The sequence below is a fragment of the Neodiprion virginianus genome, chromosome 7 (assembly GCF_021901495.1).
Source record: "Neodiprion virginianus isolate iyNeoVirg1 chromosome 7, iyNeoVirg1.1, whole genome shotgun sequence".
NCBI classification, from domain to species: Eukaryota; Metazoa; Arthropoda; class Insecta; order Hymenoptera; family Diprionidae; genus Neodiprion; species Neodiprion virginianus.
The window spans coordinates 23,048,358-23,066,037 of NC_060883.1; the positions used below are offsets into that span (position 1 = coordinate 23,048,358).

General features: G+C 41.6%; 1 protein-coding gene across 3 annotated transcripts in view; it reads right to left on the reverse strand.

Moving 5' to 3' along the window:
* LOC124308961 (hemicentin-2) overlaps positions 1 to 17,680 on the reverse strand; it is a 162,578-nt gene that overhangs the window by 67,547 nt on the left and 77,351 nt on the right. For 2 of the 3 annotated variants that reach the window (XM_046772156.1, XM_046772155.1), the window contains exons 3-4: positions 4,566 to 4,941; positions 3,862 to 4,097 (exon numbers count right to left, since the gene is read on the reverse strand). In XM_046772156.1, coding sequence (XP_046628112.1) covers positions 3,862 to 4,097; positions 4,566 to 4,941 — 612 coding nt within the window. The remainder of the gene's footprint in view (positions 1 to 3,861; positions 4,098 to 4,565; positions 4,942 to 17,680) is intronic. The other variant, XM_046772157.1, reaches the window with a different exon arrangement.

A 17,680-nucleotide genomic window follows, 5' to 3' on the forward strand; every position in this document is an offset into this window, starting at 1 on the left:
ATAGTCCGTACTTCTAAATAAAAAAAAAGTCGTATTTCGATACATATACATACATATAAGGCATTCCACGCTGATTCAGTAAACCGTCGACTGTGACATTTTTTAATTTCACCAAGGATTTCTCCTACGTTAGTACAACTCCTGAAAATCTTCTTAAAAGGATTTTCAAATAAATTCATAATAAAAAATATCGTAGTCAACAGTTTACTGATCGTGAGTCGGCGTGGAATGCCCCATATATATACACACGCGCGAAATGGAAAAATCTTTCTCGACGACTGACTAATCGACTGACCGAACGTACCACGGAATTAAAACGGGAAAATCGGAAATCAATAACCCTACACGTTCTCTGTAAAAATTCTCCTCGATCTCGCCATTTAACGTACGTAAAATTTTTCCTATAATAGAGAAGTGGATTAGGATTGAGATGGAAAGAACAAAGTAAATAAAAGATCGGCGTTAAGTGGAAATAAGAAGAGACAAATCCCATTTAACATTGAAATGAAAAAGTTTCCATCAGATGCTCTGTAAATTTAGAGAAAGAGTTCAAGTTTTTTTTTCGAAACGAAGTTATTCCTATAATAGACACTAATTGCAAAACTCTCTCTCCCTCTCCCTCTCTCTCTGTATGTTTTCCTAGTTTATACACTCTCGCGAGAAGTGCAGCGCAGTGAGAACCGAACGGCCAGCGTTCGTTGTTCTCGAGGAAATTCAGATTGACAGCACTTTAGAGAAGCGTCTATCCCTCCTCTCTCTTCACCCACAAGGATCTGCTCCTTCCTACCTGTAGACGTCAGTCTCACCAAACTCTAATTCAGCTTCGGCCGTAGGGCATTGGGAAAGCACGATCCAACGCCTCGTCCAACCTCTATTCTCTGACCCAACCGACTGACGATTCCTGACGTCGATCCTCCCGTCTCGACAGCCCATCGAGAAAACGACGAAGGATGCCAACCGACCTCGAAAGAACCGAAGCGACGGTCCGTGACTTTTGACACGTCAAAATTTCAACCCTGAAACCGCCCTCCTCGAATCCACGAAATGATCTATCGATCCATCGCGAAAACGTGATGATTTTTTAGTATACCCGTTATAACATCAGACATTAAAGTACCAGATATCGGAGTGAAAAAGGGTGAAACAGCAGCGAAGAAGTATAGAAAGAAGTTTGGTTGTTTGATGTCGAAATTAACTGATTCAATGCACGATGGCGATGCATGCCGGGATAGCAACTGCAGTGGTAAATATATATATATCATATATATATATCAGGTTAGATTTTATTTTCAAACTGTAAGGTAAACAGTAAACAGAAGAGGAAATTGAATCGAAAGGTTTCGAATTTGTCGTTTCCTCCTGTCCGGCCAGCGAGCTAGGTAACCTAACCGTATTTATTCGTCAAGAGAAAATCTTTGACTGCAGTTTTATCTCGTTTCCGACTCGAGAGAGTTCACGTGTAGTACACAACCTAGCTGCTAGATCGTTTCCTGGTGAAAGAGAAAAGAAGAGATAGGAGAGACGTATAAAAGTTGGTCGGTTGCCATGCCCTTTGAGGTCCTTATGGGATCGTCCGCCCCGCCGAGACCACGTAGAAGTAAACACCGGAGAAGAGAGTAGAAAAAGTGTTAGAAATTTTCCATCCCAGTTTCCGCTTCAAGAGTTCCCCGTCTAGTGTGTGTATCAATTACCGCGAGTATAGTGAAATAAAGGGAATACCAACGGAGATAAAGCAAGTATAAGGAGGAAGATTTCTCGAGACAAGCAGTTGACAAGTGGGAATACAATTCCCTGCCGTTCGATTACCTCGACCATACGAATATCCGGCCGATTACACACCGGGTTGCCACGTCGTCGCGACATGTTAGGGAGTACAAGTGGAACGTTGTCGAGCCGGAAACAATGCAAGAAGAATTTCAGAAGCAATGGAATCAGAACATCGGAAGAGACGCGCACCGATTCGACGTTAATCTCTCCCCATGTTATACAGGCGGAATTTTTATCCGGTAGAAGATATCTGATCGAATAGATCCAAGTTCCGAAGGATTACATATATCCGAGTGACGGAATTATTTCAAGAGTGCATCGCTGCCCTCGTGGTATGCAACTTATTGGCTGGCAAGTGATCCCTTTTCAAATTCTACAAACAGCAGCAGCAGCAGCAGGAGGAGGAGGAGGATATCTATGCGATATTCATGGAAGCATGACGAGTCTAGCGAAGATCCATTCGTCCCTTGGAGTAGGAAACATCGTCGAGCGCGTTGTCTCCTGTAATATACCATTAATTAGAGGGTCACCCTCTCGGCTAATCAATGGGTAGTTAGTGGCCGGCGACTAGCTCGAAACTCCTACGCATCGCTGGTTTAATGCTGCCGCGATGCTGCGTTGTCGAAGTGCATACGGTGCAGTCCTTTGATGCTGTTGCACTGATTAAACCTGCTGCATCAACTATGTATTACTGAAACACCGAAGCGGTTATGGTTATTCATGGAAATTTCGGAGCGAAGGTTTAACGAGGTTCACGTGGCTGCTGAATCCAAAACCCTTCGAGACCATCATCAGAGGCTTGAGGTTTTCCAATTCCGAGAATTCACGCTTACTTTTCTTTACTCCTTCTTTTTCTTTTGTTATCTGTTATTATAAAATTGTCCATCCATGATAAAATATTCGCCAAGCTGTAAAAGATCTTTGTCGATGTTCTTCAGGTTGTCCGAGATCACAGAGACTCTCGACTCTTGATCTTTCAAACTCTTTCAACGAGTACGATTCGCTTGAGATAACATTTGAGAAGTTAAAAGAGAGTCGAAAAACCCACGAGCCAGCGGTTTTACAAAAAGCTTCTCGTCTAAAATTAAATATTGTCATATTCGACGATTTAATCGCAGAGCTATCTGATCTATTATACGATCTAGAACCGGATCTATCAGCCTTCTCCTTATTTCCACCCCCGTTTAGAATTCCCTCGACCACCGCCAAGCTCCACCCTCGGAATGGAATCTTCGACATAAAAGAAGAGAAAAGAAACGGAGATGATCCATAGGTGGTTGATCCGCAGGTGGAAATGAAGAAAAAGATATGAAAGTGGATAGCTGACTGCAGACGTACGGCATTCTCTCCTGCACTCCCTTTTATACTCGGCCACTACTCCGCCTTCTCCATCAGCCATCAGCCATCCGGCATCCGTCGGACGCGAGATCCTTTCCTCCTCCTTCCAACCTCACCCATGGAAGTCGTCTAAGAGCGTCGATATCCGTCCGGAAGTACAATGTTCCTCATCGTCTGGCGTCCGTTCGTTCGATCGGCGATACACATATATATACGCGCACACACACGTGTATCTCGCCGATATCTCAGTGATCGATGGGGATGAAACGGATGGAGCGAAATCGTGCCCGGAAAGGAAGGTAAGGCAAGTAAAGGAAAGTAAAGGAAAGGGAAGAAAAAGGAATGGAAAGTGTGTCTGCTCTTGCCCTTTGGCGGAGTTTGATAGCCGTGGAGAGGAGGTCCAGGTTCTCCACCAGCGTAAGATTCGCATTACGAACTACTGCTACTACCCCTTAGCGATATATAATCTACCTTCCCGGAAATCTGGGAGTCTCAAGTAAACGTTAAATTCAATTCCTCGACTCGTCCAACGCAGTTACAGTAGTACAGTATATGCATCTCGGGTTTCCCGAACCAAGAGAGGGTACGCGATAACGAGATCAAAAGACTAATCGGGATTCTTTTCGTGACTGTTATACGACGAACGTTACGAACGGCTGTATAACGAATCGGGGTGAAAAAAACTGATAAGAAGACCGTAATCAGGGTGCAGGGTTTACACGAAGAGAAGCGTTGATGATGTTTTCATCCACTCACCCAACACTACGAGCTTCACGGGTCTTCCGGCAAGGATCTTTCCCCTGTCGTCCTCCAGGGTGCAACCCCATGTCCCATCGTCCTCTAGCCTGACGTTATCGATGTGGAGGGCGGCGGTTGTCGAATCCCCGATATACCTGTGCCCGGTACCGCTCATCTCGGTCCTCGTATCTATCGTGATCATGTCTACGGGATTGCCGTTATGAACCCAGGTAGCAGGTCGGACTCTGTAGCTTCTGGAACAAACAGCACAATAGAAAACATCGTGAATGGTAACCATGGTTCGTGAGTTTCAAACTCGTGAGATTCGTTATTGGGTTGTCTCAAATTCCGTGTGAACTACAGTTAAGCAACAGATGATACTATTACTAATATTTTTCAAACTCGACTCCCTCAACGCCTGAATTCTATGGACTGTGACAAATATGATTAATTTCCTAGTTTGAATTTAAGATCACACGTCACACTGAAAGAAAAATATAGATTTGACTCAAAAAAAGTGCAGTCCATATATATTCACCACAGCAGATGTAAAATCTACATTAAATTTTTATCTCCGTGCAGAGTTGTAAAAGTGCCTAGGCACGAGTATCTTTTTTCGTACTTTGGTACATTTGACGTACGTACATTCCTATTACAGTTCCTGTACTTTTACAGACATACAAAATATGAAGTTAGTGTAACTTTTACAAATTTTCCCACACCTAGACGCCGGAAGCAGGAACTTGGAGTAGTTCGCGTTTAGCTCGCAAGGTAGAACGACCTTGCGTTGGGGCTTGGCGACGATCTCGATACCGGTTTTGGGGGACCCCGAGGTTCCCTGAGCCCTCGAAGTGACCGGTACCGAACCGAGAGGTCCGTTAGTTGGCCAGGGTTCCTCGTCAGGTGCCAAAAGAGCCGCTGGCTCGACCAGATCGTCGGATATCACCGGTGACGAGATATCGACAACCGGCGTTAAGACGCCATTAAAATTCGTAGTCGTCGATGTTGTACTCGTCGTCGTCGTCGTTGTCCTTCGCGCCCTTCGGCTTCCCTCCTGCCGACCTCGTAGAGCGAAGACCCCAGCTTCGTTCACGGAACCTGAAACGAAACGAAATAGTTAGTGAAATTGAATTTCGTAGTGATCGAAGGGTGTGATTTCAATGTTCAAGATTCAAAATCCTGTAAATAAATTGTTTCCAGTTATCTGGCCGAAAAATGTTTCCCTAGATCGTAACCAAAAAAGATAATTAATAACCTGCGGACAGTTATCTCGCACCATTTTTTTTTTTCGGATGGAAGGAAAAGTAATAAGATAATAAATATTTGAGGAAGTTTAGAGGCATACATATAAGTAAAATGCAAAAATCTATTATCAACAAATACTCAAAAAATATACCGCGTGCCGCATGTCTCGCGAGAATGGCTCCAGTGTCACCATCTTTGAATATTTGTTGATAACAATTTTTTGTATTATACTTAAATATATGCCCAATAACGTCCACAAATATTATTACCTATTACTTTTTCCTCCATCCAAAAAAAGAAGTAACTAAAAAAGCACTCGTCTTTTGTTTTTACAATAGTGTTGACCATCATCCCAAGGTTCAAAATAGTTTGAATTACTGTAAAATGAAAAATTCCAACCGCAAGTGTTAATAACACAGTTCCTTCACTTCTCACGCTTTCCACAATTTCACCCGGAGCGAGGTTCCAAGTGATAATTTTGCAAAGTCCGCGTGCGTAAATGGTAGGTACACGGTTGAATTCAAATATCAAATTTCTATTCACACACATACCGAGAGAAAAGAAAATTACTACCACCACTCCATACCGCACAGGGAGGATAGAGCACGTGCGATTCGTTTAGTATTCGGGACTCGGTCCCTCTTTCCGGTTCTCAGAGGAACGTTTCCCTCCCGAGTCCCGTGGCTAAAATTAGGCCCTTAACTCGCGAAGCACCGCGTCGCACGGCTCGCGCCTTCGAATAAAATGGTAAATATTCCTCTTCTCCACCATCTGCAGCTAAAAAAGCAGCAGCAGCAGCAGCAGCAACAGTAGTAGCAGCAAAACGGAGGCGAGTCGAGTTAGCAACGTCGTCCTTGCCTCCGGAATTCGATAAAGTTGCGACAACGCCGTTCGTTCAGTCCCCAACCTCGTTTCCGCCACTCCCCTTCACGGTTTCTTCTTCTTCTTCTTCTTCTTCCTCGTCTTCTTTTCCTTGTTCTTCTTCTCCTCCGGGGAAAACGAACAGACAATGAAAAACTAATTGTTGACCGAGTTTTCTTCTCACCCCTGCGACCTTTTGTCTTCCTTTATCCACAAGTAACGACCGGCGTATCTGTAATACACTCTGGTGTTTCCGGCTTCCGTCCGACTTGAATCGGTTTTCCCTTTTATTTGGATATGTTATCGGGCGTTCATCATTCCTCTCAATATTTCACTCAAATATTTCAATCAGCTTTTGAAATCTTGAGGGTAAAAATACTACTGAATACCTTTTTGATACTCCAAAGAATCAAATTACTTTCAAACGTAGATCTCTCCCTCTCTCTCTCTCTCTCGCTCTCTCGCTCTCTGATATTCCATTCTTCTTATCATTACCCTCCCTGTCATTTTAATTCTGCTCATCTGATGCACCAAAGAAAAGAGACCACTGTTCTTTTTGACACTCAAAAGCTGGCTATCGAAAGGGTAAGTATATTCCATGCTCGAGACCGCAGCTTGCACAAAAGAATTTCATTGTCGTTGAGACTACAAGCTTACCTGCATACCACGAGACAATAAGAAAGGAAACTAGGTATCACTTTGATTTATCGATCGGTTCATACAGGGTATAGAAAAATTTCGATACCCAAGTGTAGCTACAGGAATTTCCTTCTCCTCCTCGCAGGAGCTCTTGTAACATGGTGGAAAAGCTCCAGCAGCTGATTCTGTTCTTATTGTTATTATTCACCTGTAAAGTAGGGCGTGAATTGCAACGTAGCGCGAAACTGCCGCATGCGGAAACCGGACGTGGAAACGGGCATTAACCGTTAAGCTGCATTCTGGCGTTGGTGTAACACTGCATATACCGTCAAGGATACAGGCAGCCGGTGCCATTTGACGGTGTTCGACACAGCCGCATGCATTATTCACGGTGCAGGGTATGGCTGGCTAGCTATCCATCCCTCGTTTGTTACTGTACCGCGTCCCTGATTAACGTACATACATAGTGTACAATGTTCACGAATCTCTGCTCTTCTAGTCGTCCAGAGATAATCCTGGTACTAGTTGTTGACTCGAACGTGTTTGATCGCTTTTCCACTTTTACACTCCAATTAACGAAATCATCGGAGGGTGTCTCTTTTTTTTTCTTTTCCAATCCTGTTGTAACTAAAAACTGAACAAGAATCGATTCCCTCCTCTTCGTATATGATATAGAGCATCGGATAAAACAAACTCTATATAATAAATAATGAAGTGTTGATAGTGGAGGATGGAGCATGAGGAGTGTGAGAAGCGAGTGGTGGTTCTAAGATGAATAGTAGTTGGAGGAAAAAGGGGGTTGCAACGGGTATAGGAAATAAATTAGATAAGAAATCGATACAAGATAGAGATAAGAGGTCTGTTATACAATTGGCGGCTGTGGGTTGCTGTCCGATAAAAAGAGAGTTATTGCCATACTGTTTGTTCGTTCGCCGTTCGTTCGACTAGCTGGCACGAAGGCCATGCCCAGCGGAAGGAAGAAAGAAACTCTCGCCTCCATATTTCACCACAACGCCAAGCGTATAAACGGACAACGAGAAAACTACTATAATTGGACCGAACCATACCCATACAGACGTTGCTGCTGAGAAAGCGAAAAAGGTACGTTCAATATTCAGCAGGAGAAACAATTAAATTGGTCTTTACAATGAAAAAACTTCAAGTGTAACCTTCACTCCAGACCGCTGCTTATCGGATGAACTGACAATGGATTCACGGCTTTAAAGAAACAAGAGCCGCGATAGGTAGGTATACGTAAAGTGGTACGTTTCCAGAGCTTGATAAAATCAGATACGTTACTACATACGTTAAAGTGTGAGCTAGGATGCAGTGCCAAGTTTTGGGAATCGCCTTGCGGCTTGGTGAGTAACCGAGTAACTTGGCGCCCTTAAGTAAGAGTGACAGGTACGGTGGCATCGGGATTGTTTCCATATCCTCCACCCGTATTATACGCGAAGAGGAGTAAGAAAGAGAAGAAGGAACGGGTTGAGAGAGGGATGAAGATCACAAGGTTCGCCCAAGGAGCACGTCCATTCCGCGAATGGAGGTGGAAATGTGGTTGTACAAGGAGGTCTGGGTGTGTACTATATCGCCGGAATCGCCCTGTGAATGAATCTATCCGCCAAGAAATTCATGGCACGAACGGCTTTGATGGCGCTCGGAGTGATTCTCGCCCTCGGCGGCACACCCAGACCAAGGAGTCCTCATCCTCGTCCTCCACCTCCTCTCCTTTCAGCCCCGTAGCCGTCACCTCGGGCCTCTCCCGCTTGTACCTTGACGACGCTTTAAGCGGCTTAAGTGGCTCCCAGGAACCGCCGCACATTCGCTCGCTCTCCCTTACCACCCTACCACCTACCACTAATATGACTTTATAAATGGGAGCAGGAACGCAGGGTGTTCACTCGGCCTCCGCGATTTTGGAAAAAGATTTACTCCTTGACTCCTCGAGGTTTTGGATACGTGAATCGAGTGAAGAAAAAATTCATTGTTTCAGGATAAAGCCGGAAGAATATATATATATATGGATGTGTACCACCGTATAAACGTGTGTATACTCTACTCGAGCCGTGGGCTGGTTGCAAAGTAAAACTCCGTACAACCAACGTCGTGTAAACTGTATAACGAGGCGGGTTAACGATCGTTTGAAAACCGCGTTGTATGAAAACTTTTCCTACTCCCCCAGTTAAAGTAGGCTGGAGATACTGTTTTTTGGGGGGGGGGGCGGAAAATTAAGAAACTAACCGAGGTCCCGACAAGCTCTTTCAAAACCTGTCACTTGCGGGTCGAGCAGTGAAGTTCAGTAGCTGTTAGTTTTCCGTTTCGAGGTGGCAGAGAGTGCTGTGACGGAGGTGATGGTAACTAGCAAAGTAAGCAGCTTATAACGAGGTCTTTAACACTTTCTTAGACATACGTATTATACGTTCATGTACGTACGTAAAACTTAATAAGCGCGAGTGCATGTTCCATGTACAGTACATGTGTATAGCGAGTCGCCGAGTTGCAACGAATATTACTTCATTTTTTTTTTTTTCTTTCTTTCTATTTTTTTTCTTCCACATTCACTTCTTCCACTTTTCTATCCTTACAATTTCTCCTGCGACTTGATTACTTCGTCTACCACCCTATACACCATACCCAATAGTATTGCGTCAATATTAAAAGCTCATGTATGGATGAAATTTTCTGTTCGAGATACTCTACCAGTATTTTGATGCGCGTTTGAAAGGTGACATTTTTTTTTTTTTTTCTTCTCTTTTCTTCGCACCCTAATCTTCATATATACAATACAAACATATACCTACGGCCGATATACACCCACGTAACGCAATTTAATGCGGACAACCTCGCTGGACTCCGACATCTTACATATATCGTCGGATCAATGTCCGCGGCACGCATCGATCTCAACCGAATCCTCGCTCGCTTCTCCTCGCTTCTCTTCTCTCCTCGTCTTTGTTCCCTTGTCTCTCCATCAACCCACCCACTCACTCACTCACTCACTCACTCACATTTTCCCCTGCTCGCTGAGGCATCTCTCGAAATATCGACCCTCTCTCAGGCTCGAGAAGTTTAACCCTCTCACCCTGGATTTAATTTTTCTTTTCCCATTTTTTTTTCTGTCTTATTTCCTCCTTGTTTGAACGGTTTTATTGAAGTTTGCTTCGGATTTCTCCTCCTCTTTTTCGTTTTACTATTTTTTTTTCTTTCTTTTTTTTTTTATCTCGTCAAATACACGTATATACTCTCTACTTGTGTTTCTTTCTTTGCCCTCTCAGCGAAGAGGTTATATACATATATCGTTATAGATACATATATAACAAAGGTTATGTACAAAAGAATATTATAATTGCAGTTAAACGCGCCCCGTTGATGGGGTTTTATCTTCGTTAATTACTCGGTGGAGGAATGATAAAGAGGAGTAGAAACAGATTGGGGGAAAAAAAGGTGGCGACGATGAGAAAGGCAGACGGAGAACGAGAGGAGAAGGAAGGATAATCGGTCGGGTAATCAGAACGACTCGGCTGAATCTAAATTGCGTATGATGTAATAAGAATTTTATATAAGATTGGAAAGAAGAAAACGAACGCCGAGGAGATGGACAAGGAGGAAGAGTATAATAATAATAACAATGACAATAAATTAATTTTAACGAAGTCGTTATTATTCATCAACCGAAGTAACAGAAACGACGGGTTCGAGTATAACTTTTATTTGAAACGACCCGCGGGATTCCGACACGACGGTAACGACGAGTGCAATTGGAGGGGTTGAGTCAACTAACAACAACGGCAACGACAACGTAAACGGGAACGAGGACAAGAACAACAGGTCCTTGAATAAAGGGATTGAATACGCAATAATATCATCTCAAACTTCCCTTCAGCCCGAAACTTCGGTACGTATACGCGTGCACGGAATGTCTCTACAGGTGTTTAAATAAACCGTGTAGTTAGATAAGATGCATTCCGGGTGGTCTAAATGAACGAGAACAAGGTTCAACTCCAACCCACATGGAATCGGTCGCCGATTTATTTCCTACTTCCAGTCCATCGGGTGCACATCTTTTTAAAAAAAATTCAGTTTTTTTTTTCGACCCGCCGTTTAGTAGTAGGTATTTTATAGATGTAATTTCACTCGACTCGAGAATTGTGCATTTGGGAAAAAGTTTTAAAGCGAGGGAAAGTTGTGGGGTTTTGTTTTTCCGAATTGGTCGAAAATCATTTGTTCGGAATATTATGGAAATCGCAAGTGATCGTATTTGAGGAAAATGGCAGAAAAATCGATTTTTCTTAAAAACTAGGTCAACGAAAAATTTGAAACTTTTTGTGAATTTTCTTTGACGAATATATATATGTACACACATACATATACGTAGTCTGGAGCTATACATGAAATATTAATTTAATATTCATTTCAACCGAAGGGAAGAGATCATTGTTATTCCTACTTGCGGCGGTCCTGGACTCTTATCCCCGCCAGTATCTTTTCATCTCAACTTGCTCCACCCTTCTTCTCCCTCGCATCGTATATAGGTACACCTACACATACAGTACCATCTATACGCACGTATAATAGCTCTACGCCGCTTGGTTATATTCTCCCACGTAATTATTCATAATTAAAACGAGATGGGTAGGTAAAAGGTGTATATATATATATATATATATATATGTAAATATAGGTATACATGTATATATTACGTACAGTATATAACAGTGTTATTAATCAACTGAAAATCGTCGTGAATGTATATAATGTATTATATATGTACGTATATATATAGGCTCAAAAAAATTATTAAGAATATTTAAACACAGATGAATAAAATCCTCATCTTCTTCGGGATAAGGTTGCTGTACAAGCAGATTTTTATGAATATTCTTCCTCCCTCAATTTCAACATTTTTTCACGTACAATTTCTACCGTATCTCATTTACGCAATCCGAGACCGCTTCGAAACAATTTCGCATATCTCATCGACGGTATAAAATTACGGCGTGTATTAATAATCAATGTCGATTGTCAATATAAAAATAATTGATTTTCGCCTCGTCGTTATATAAATATTGCGAAGCACGAAATTTTAGCTGTTAAAAAGGTGATTGTTACGTAACTAGAAGGGCCCGGATTACTGTGTAAATACACATTTTTTATTTAAATCATTTTCATTCCTCATTTGAGTATTCCATAAGTGTGCATATTTTCTAATTTTTAACACATACCATGTTTATCCGGGCCTTATAGTTGTATTATAAGGGAAACTAGTTTCGGTGTTAAGAAACGCGTCGAGTTTGTTACCGTAGCATGGAATCGCCGTTAATTAATGACAGTTTGACAAGAGGTCAACCTGTTACCGCCTGAAAAAGCCCGATATCGAAATTTTACGCTCGTTATATCGGCGTTCCCCCTTTGTTCACCATGTTCCGATATTCTTTCACTCTCCGGTTAACGGAGGCGCAAGAAGCGTCGGGGCGCCAGCGTTATTAATGAGACGCTGATGGTCCAGGTCGCAACGATCTATATGGCGGGCGACGTGTCGTCCGTGCCTAACGCCCTCCTCTCCTCTCCTCTCTTTGCCGCTGTACCGACTCTCCTTCCGCAGAGCCGTAGGGTCATTTTTCTTTTTCATTACGTCGCGTGCCGACCAACGAACGGCGGATGCCTGCTACTGACGAAAAGCTTGAAAGTAATATAACGACAACGTCGTCGTCGACGTCGACGAGGACGAGGACGAGGACCGGGACGAGAAAAGAGAGAGATAAAACGATCGAGAACTTGTTATACCTAGTGAAAATTACTCGAGCGTAATATCGCGATCAATTACACGCTGTGATGATTAATCGTTACAGAAAGAGCAAGCGTTTTTATATTATATTTTATTGACCAGCTCGACGTCGTTAGAATCATGAAGAAAGAAGAAAGAATAATAAAAAAAATAAATAACAAGAGTTGCAGAGTTTTCTTCTTCAATAATTGCGCGCCTTTTTTTTCCATTTTATCCCACTCGTTACAAGAAACTAGAAAATAAACTTTAGGATGCAGTGATTGATACTTTGGGCTACGGTGTAATCTACAATTTTTCTCAAAAACTTGCACAACGTACCTAGGATAAACTTCCTAGGAACATTGAAAAAATGTCCGAAACCCTTTTGGGATGGTAAAAACATGATACGGGAGGAAAAAAAAAAAATTGTCAGAATCTAACGGAGTGAGGTACACGGTCCGGTACTTGGACGTGGAATGCCCTATATGTACACACAAAGCTACTGCTGCCGGTGCTCCTGCTCCTATTCCGTCAATTTTTCTCTCGCCCGTTTCACTACGAATGGAGGCTTAGCCGTTAATCGTCGAAATCTCGTTACTCGAATTCACCGCTAACGAAATCCGACAATCGTTGATAGACGACATTGCCCCGAGAATTAGGGGTGGTTTCCAGGTTGTTTCTACGGTGAGAAAAGCTCGCTTAGTAATCGTACAGACTTACGAGTATCCGGCGTCGATTTCTCTCGCCCGTTCAACTTCCTATCTCAAAAATCTGAAAACTAGGCAGCGTGTTCAAACATTGGTAAAAAAAAAGAAAAAACTACGACGTCTCTTGTTTTCAATTTCAAATGATATCTCTCTCCATCTCTCTTGTGATCTTTTCTCTTCCCTTCTAACTTTTCCCCTCAATTTTGGCGCAGAATCAACGAGACACGCGAAGCCTCCGAATGATGGTCGTAAAAATTTCACCCAAACTAAAGAGAAATATCTGTACCGTATAATATACATCGAAATAAAAGAGAAATAACGATGTAATAAATCGTTAAAGGAAAAATGAGAAGAAGGACGAAAAAAAAAAAAAGAAAAAAGAAACGCGCGTAGAATGGAGGAGCTACCTAATTTAATATTATATACCGTAAGCAGATGTAAATGTTATCTGCATTACAAAAAAAAAAGTCGTTTCTCATCGATTTTGTTTACCTTATATTATAATAATATAATGAACCTAGCATTCTTGATGAAATTATACCACACGGGGCTGAAAATTATGGTAGAAAAATATTGACGATATTCTTTTTTCCTCTTTTACACTTTTTTATTCTCTCTCTCTCTATCGAAAAAGTCTCTTCCGCATTGATACGAACGTCTTGGTTGTAAATAGGTAGTGTAAAGCGGAGTAAAATTTTTTTTAAAACGTTTCAAAACGTTTCCCTCCGCTATTTTCTCCGATCGGTTTTTCCCACCTTAATCTCTTTCCCCTGGTGCCTGAAATTGGTAGCATCGAGAACTCGAGTAGTACATATATACTAAAAAAAAAAAAAAAAACATCGAGTAAGAATAAGGTCAAGGATGAAGAAGTGGGCTCGAAAAGTCGAAAAGCACCCTTAAAAAAGCCGAGAGAGAGAAAGAGGGAGAGAAAAACGAAGGGCAATAAACTGCCGGTGGGTAATATTTACAGTTTTCCGATAGCATAACGATATGGACACGCCCCTTGTTATCGGTGAGCTAGTGAAGAAAAAATCAAGAACCGCGGAGCGCGGTTGAAAATTCGCGAAGCTTTCGTAGCAGCGCTCTTTGTTCGCACCCCCGTCTAACTGATATTATTATCGTCGTTACGATTATTGTTATTACTGTTATTACTATTATTATTGTTGTTGTTGTTGTTGTTGTTATTATTATATGCACGATATGTGTGTTATTGTCTTTTTATAATCCTGCCTGATAAGTAACTTAACATCTGATTATCAATTTACAAACAACAAGCTGCGATTTTACGTCTGAAAAAAAAAAAAAAACAAAAGAAGGTTTGGTATCAAGTAATATATACATAGAATGTACGAAACGATGCGAGGAGATAAAATTTGAAGTAAAAAATTATTTTCTTTTACCTCAAGATTGACAGTAATTTGTATAAAACAAAACGGGTTTATTTCTTCGAAAGGCTGAAAATTCCAGTCTTATTTTCGAAATTCCCTAACTTTTCACTGCCGTAAGAAATTGCCAGAGTTTTCCCGGTTTTTCAGGTTTTACCCTGTGCGTACGAATCCTGTATACCTGCTCGTTATTATTGTATATTAGTTAGTTAATATATAGATAGAAAACAATGAGTTCTCGCTGCTTGTCATTCATACGACATCGGTACCTGATTACAAAACTTCGATATTGCGCTTCGCCGCGCAAATCAAAACGGTCTTTTTACTCCCAAGACTTTATACAACATTAATTATTATTCGTAACATATTTGAAAAAAACTTGAAATTACTCGCACTTCGATAAGTATCCATTTAATAAGTGAGGGTGTAACGCAGTGTGCTGTAAGTACGATTGTTATTCATCGGATGAAATATTCCGTTAACCCAAGCGAAAAAAGAAAAAACTCATCATTATACAAGGATACGGGAATCTAAGGAGATAGAAAATCATTTGGAAATAAATTTGATGGACGTAAGGTTAGTTCAATTTTTTTTTTCACTGATAATTTGAGTGCGATTCTTTCTTTTTTAATGAACTGTGTAGATTTTTTTTTTCTCAAATAAGTAAATAAATAAATAAAATCTCGAATTGTCTATAACTGAGTAAAGCGTATAATAAAGGAAGAAATGCTCATATTTTGTTAATATAGCTCTTTCATTCCTTCCAAAATTGGAAAAGAGAGATTTTTCTATTTTAGTTTATTTTCATTTCTGTCCAATGTTTCGTTACGATAACGTTACCAACTTCAACCCCGTGGGAAATCAAGTACCTAAGCAACGCCACATTGGATTTCAATTGTCTTACTTCATAAAGATCAATCACGAGGCTGTCGCCGAGGCGAACTCGAGATTGATTGTAATCCTACATCGTCGAATGAGGATGAAAAATAAACGTTGTTCCAAATCTGTATTTCATAAACAAGTCTATAAGGTAAGTCTAACATTTATTGATACGTTCAGACCCAATTACTGACCAATTTATTTTCAAAGATTACAAATTGACGGCACAAATTGTGAATTTCTCGACAGCTGGAAAACCAATTGCTAGATGGTTTAGACGTTGCGAATGAATTTCTTCGTTAATCTATAATTGGGTAAGGGTCGATGTCTGGTACACTTACCTTAACTTACCGGTATCGCGTTAGTTTCGGGACAGAAAAAAAAAAAAAGAAGAAAAAAGTAAGGAAAAAGAAAAAAAAAAGAGAAAAGAAAAGAACAAAGCGCATCTGCTACCAACCGAAAAGATATTCTCAGCTTCTATCTCTCTTACATCGTTCTGGCGTCTGTAATGCCTACCTACCACCACGGGTGGAAAAGTGAAAAACGAGAAGGATTTAGGTAGGACAAATTGCCAGTCGTTGGTTATGTACGATGATGGTGTTTCTGTCGGTTGTGTTGCGTCAGGCTTCGTTCGGTCATCGTCGATAAATAACCTTTATTTTATCCTTTTTTCCTTTCTTTTCTTTCTTTTCTTTCTTTTTTTTTTTTTTATTTGTTCTCTCCTTTTACCCCCGTGATGGTGGCAGCAGCAGCAGCAGCAGCAGCCGGGGATTCTTTTATTCCTATTTCCTGGCCCTGCCTTCTTTCCTTTCCTTTTCCTTTCCCAGGAGTAAGAAACTAACTGCCCATCCACCCGGCGCTACCCCCAAGAAACAAACCAAGACCGACGCCTAATCTTATTTGCACTCTTGCTAGGCTTCTCGGATTCCCAACCCCCAGACACCGGGACGCCGGGACGCCGCGATGCCAGGATGCCAGGATGCCGTCGCCGACGCTTTGAAAATCTACGAGATATTTATTACCGCTTTGCCCGGCTATATATAGCTGCCGGTTCGTTTCTCCCTCGCCTTCCAGACGCAATCCGCCACCGTTGCCTTGTGTTTCTTTATTCATTTTTTCTTCCCCCTCCTCCCTCTCCCAATCGGCGGAGCTTTATTTCTTAACCTCGTTTTATTTACTTATTTTTCTTTTTTTTTTTCTTTCTATTATTGAATCAATCAATTAATTTCATCCGACAACTTTTCGCGAAAATCATCTATACGAGTAATTTCTTTCTCTCGCTAAAATTTACTATTATACGTCAAGCGTAAATTCTCATCGCAAGATTTATACAGATAAGAACAAGCTTTTTCTTATCGAATATCTTTTACATAATCTCCTTGCTAAGCAAGGAAAATCAATTTCTTTACATTAACCGTAGATTATTATAAGCCTTAGTTACAGAATTTAAAAAAAAAAAAAAATAATCCAAGCTCGAGGTAACGCAATTACAAAGAGTACGAGAGTTTAGTTTGTTCCTGAATAACTCGGGAGGAGGTCGAGCAGCGTCCTGTGTAAGTATAAAACCCTGCTAATGCGAGGGATGGAAGGTGAAGGGAAGGGAAGGAAAGGAAACGAAGGGTGGGTAGGGTCTGGATCGGGATTACGAATGAGGTCGAGAAGCGAGATGAGAGAAGTGGATAGAGAAACGAGAGGCAGGGCAACGAGGCGAAACGACAGGGTTAATTCGAGGCCGCTTTCGTCGTCGGCGTGCGCCCCACTTTTCGCCGATTGTTTAATTTCCTCGTTGGGCGGTTTGCTCGGTCCGATATCGAGACACGAAAATGAACAAATTGGCATTACAGCGAGCTCGGTCGAAACGGAGAAACCTGGGACAGCGTGAAAAGCCAGGCGGCCACATTCTGGTGCTACAGCTGTTAGTTCCGGGATCGCGTTGCCGAAGCGGGCGAAATTGGTTTAGAGTAGCTTGTGTAAAATGACGGCGTTACGGCAAGAAATGGAAAATGGGAGAAGAAATAGAGAGAGAAAGAGAGAGAGAGAGAGAGAGAGAGAGAAATATATGTATAGAGAATTTGCAGGAAGGGAGAGCATGGCTGCGAGTCGGTTCGTCGAAAAATTAAACTTTAAGTGAGTTAGCTTCGCATCAGCTCGTCGAGTATGATATTCAAGGGGCATATATCCGTAATCCCCCTTCAGGAGTAAGGAGATAAAGAAAAAAAGGGAAGAGAGAGAGAGAGAGAGAGAGAGAGGGGAAGAAAGAGAGAATAAATGTATAACGCGGCCGCGGTTGGATCGAGGGTAAAATTTAGGGGGTAAATAGAGAAGAACGAAAACTGAGGGCAAAATGAAAGGGGGGG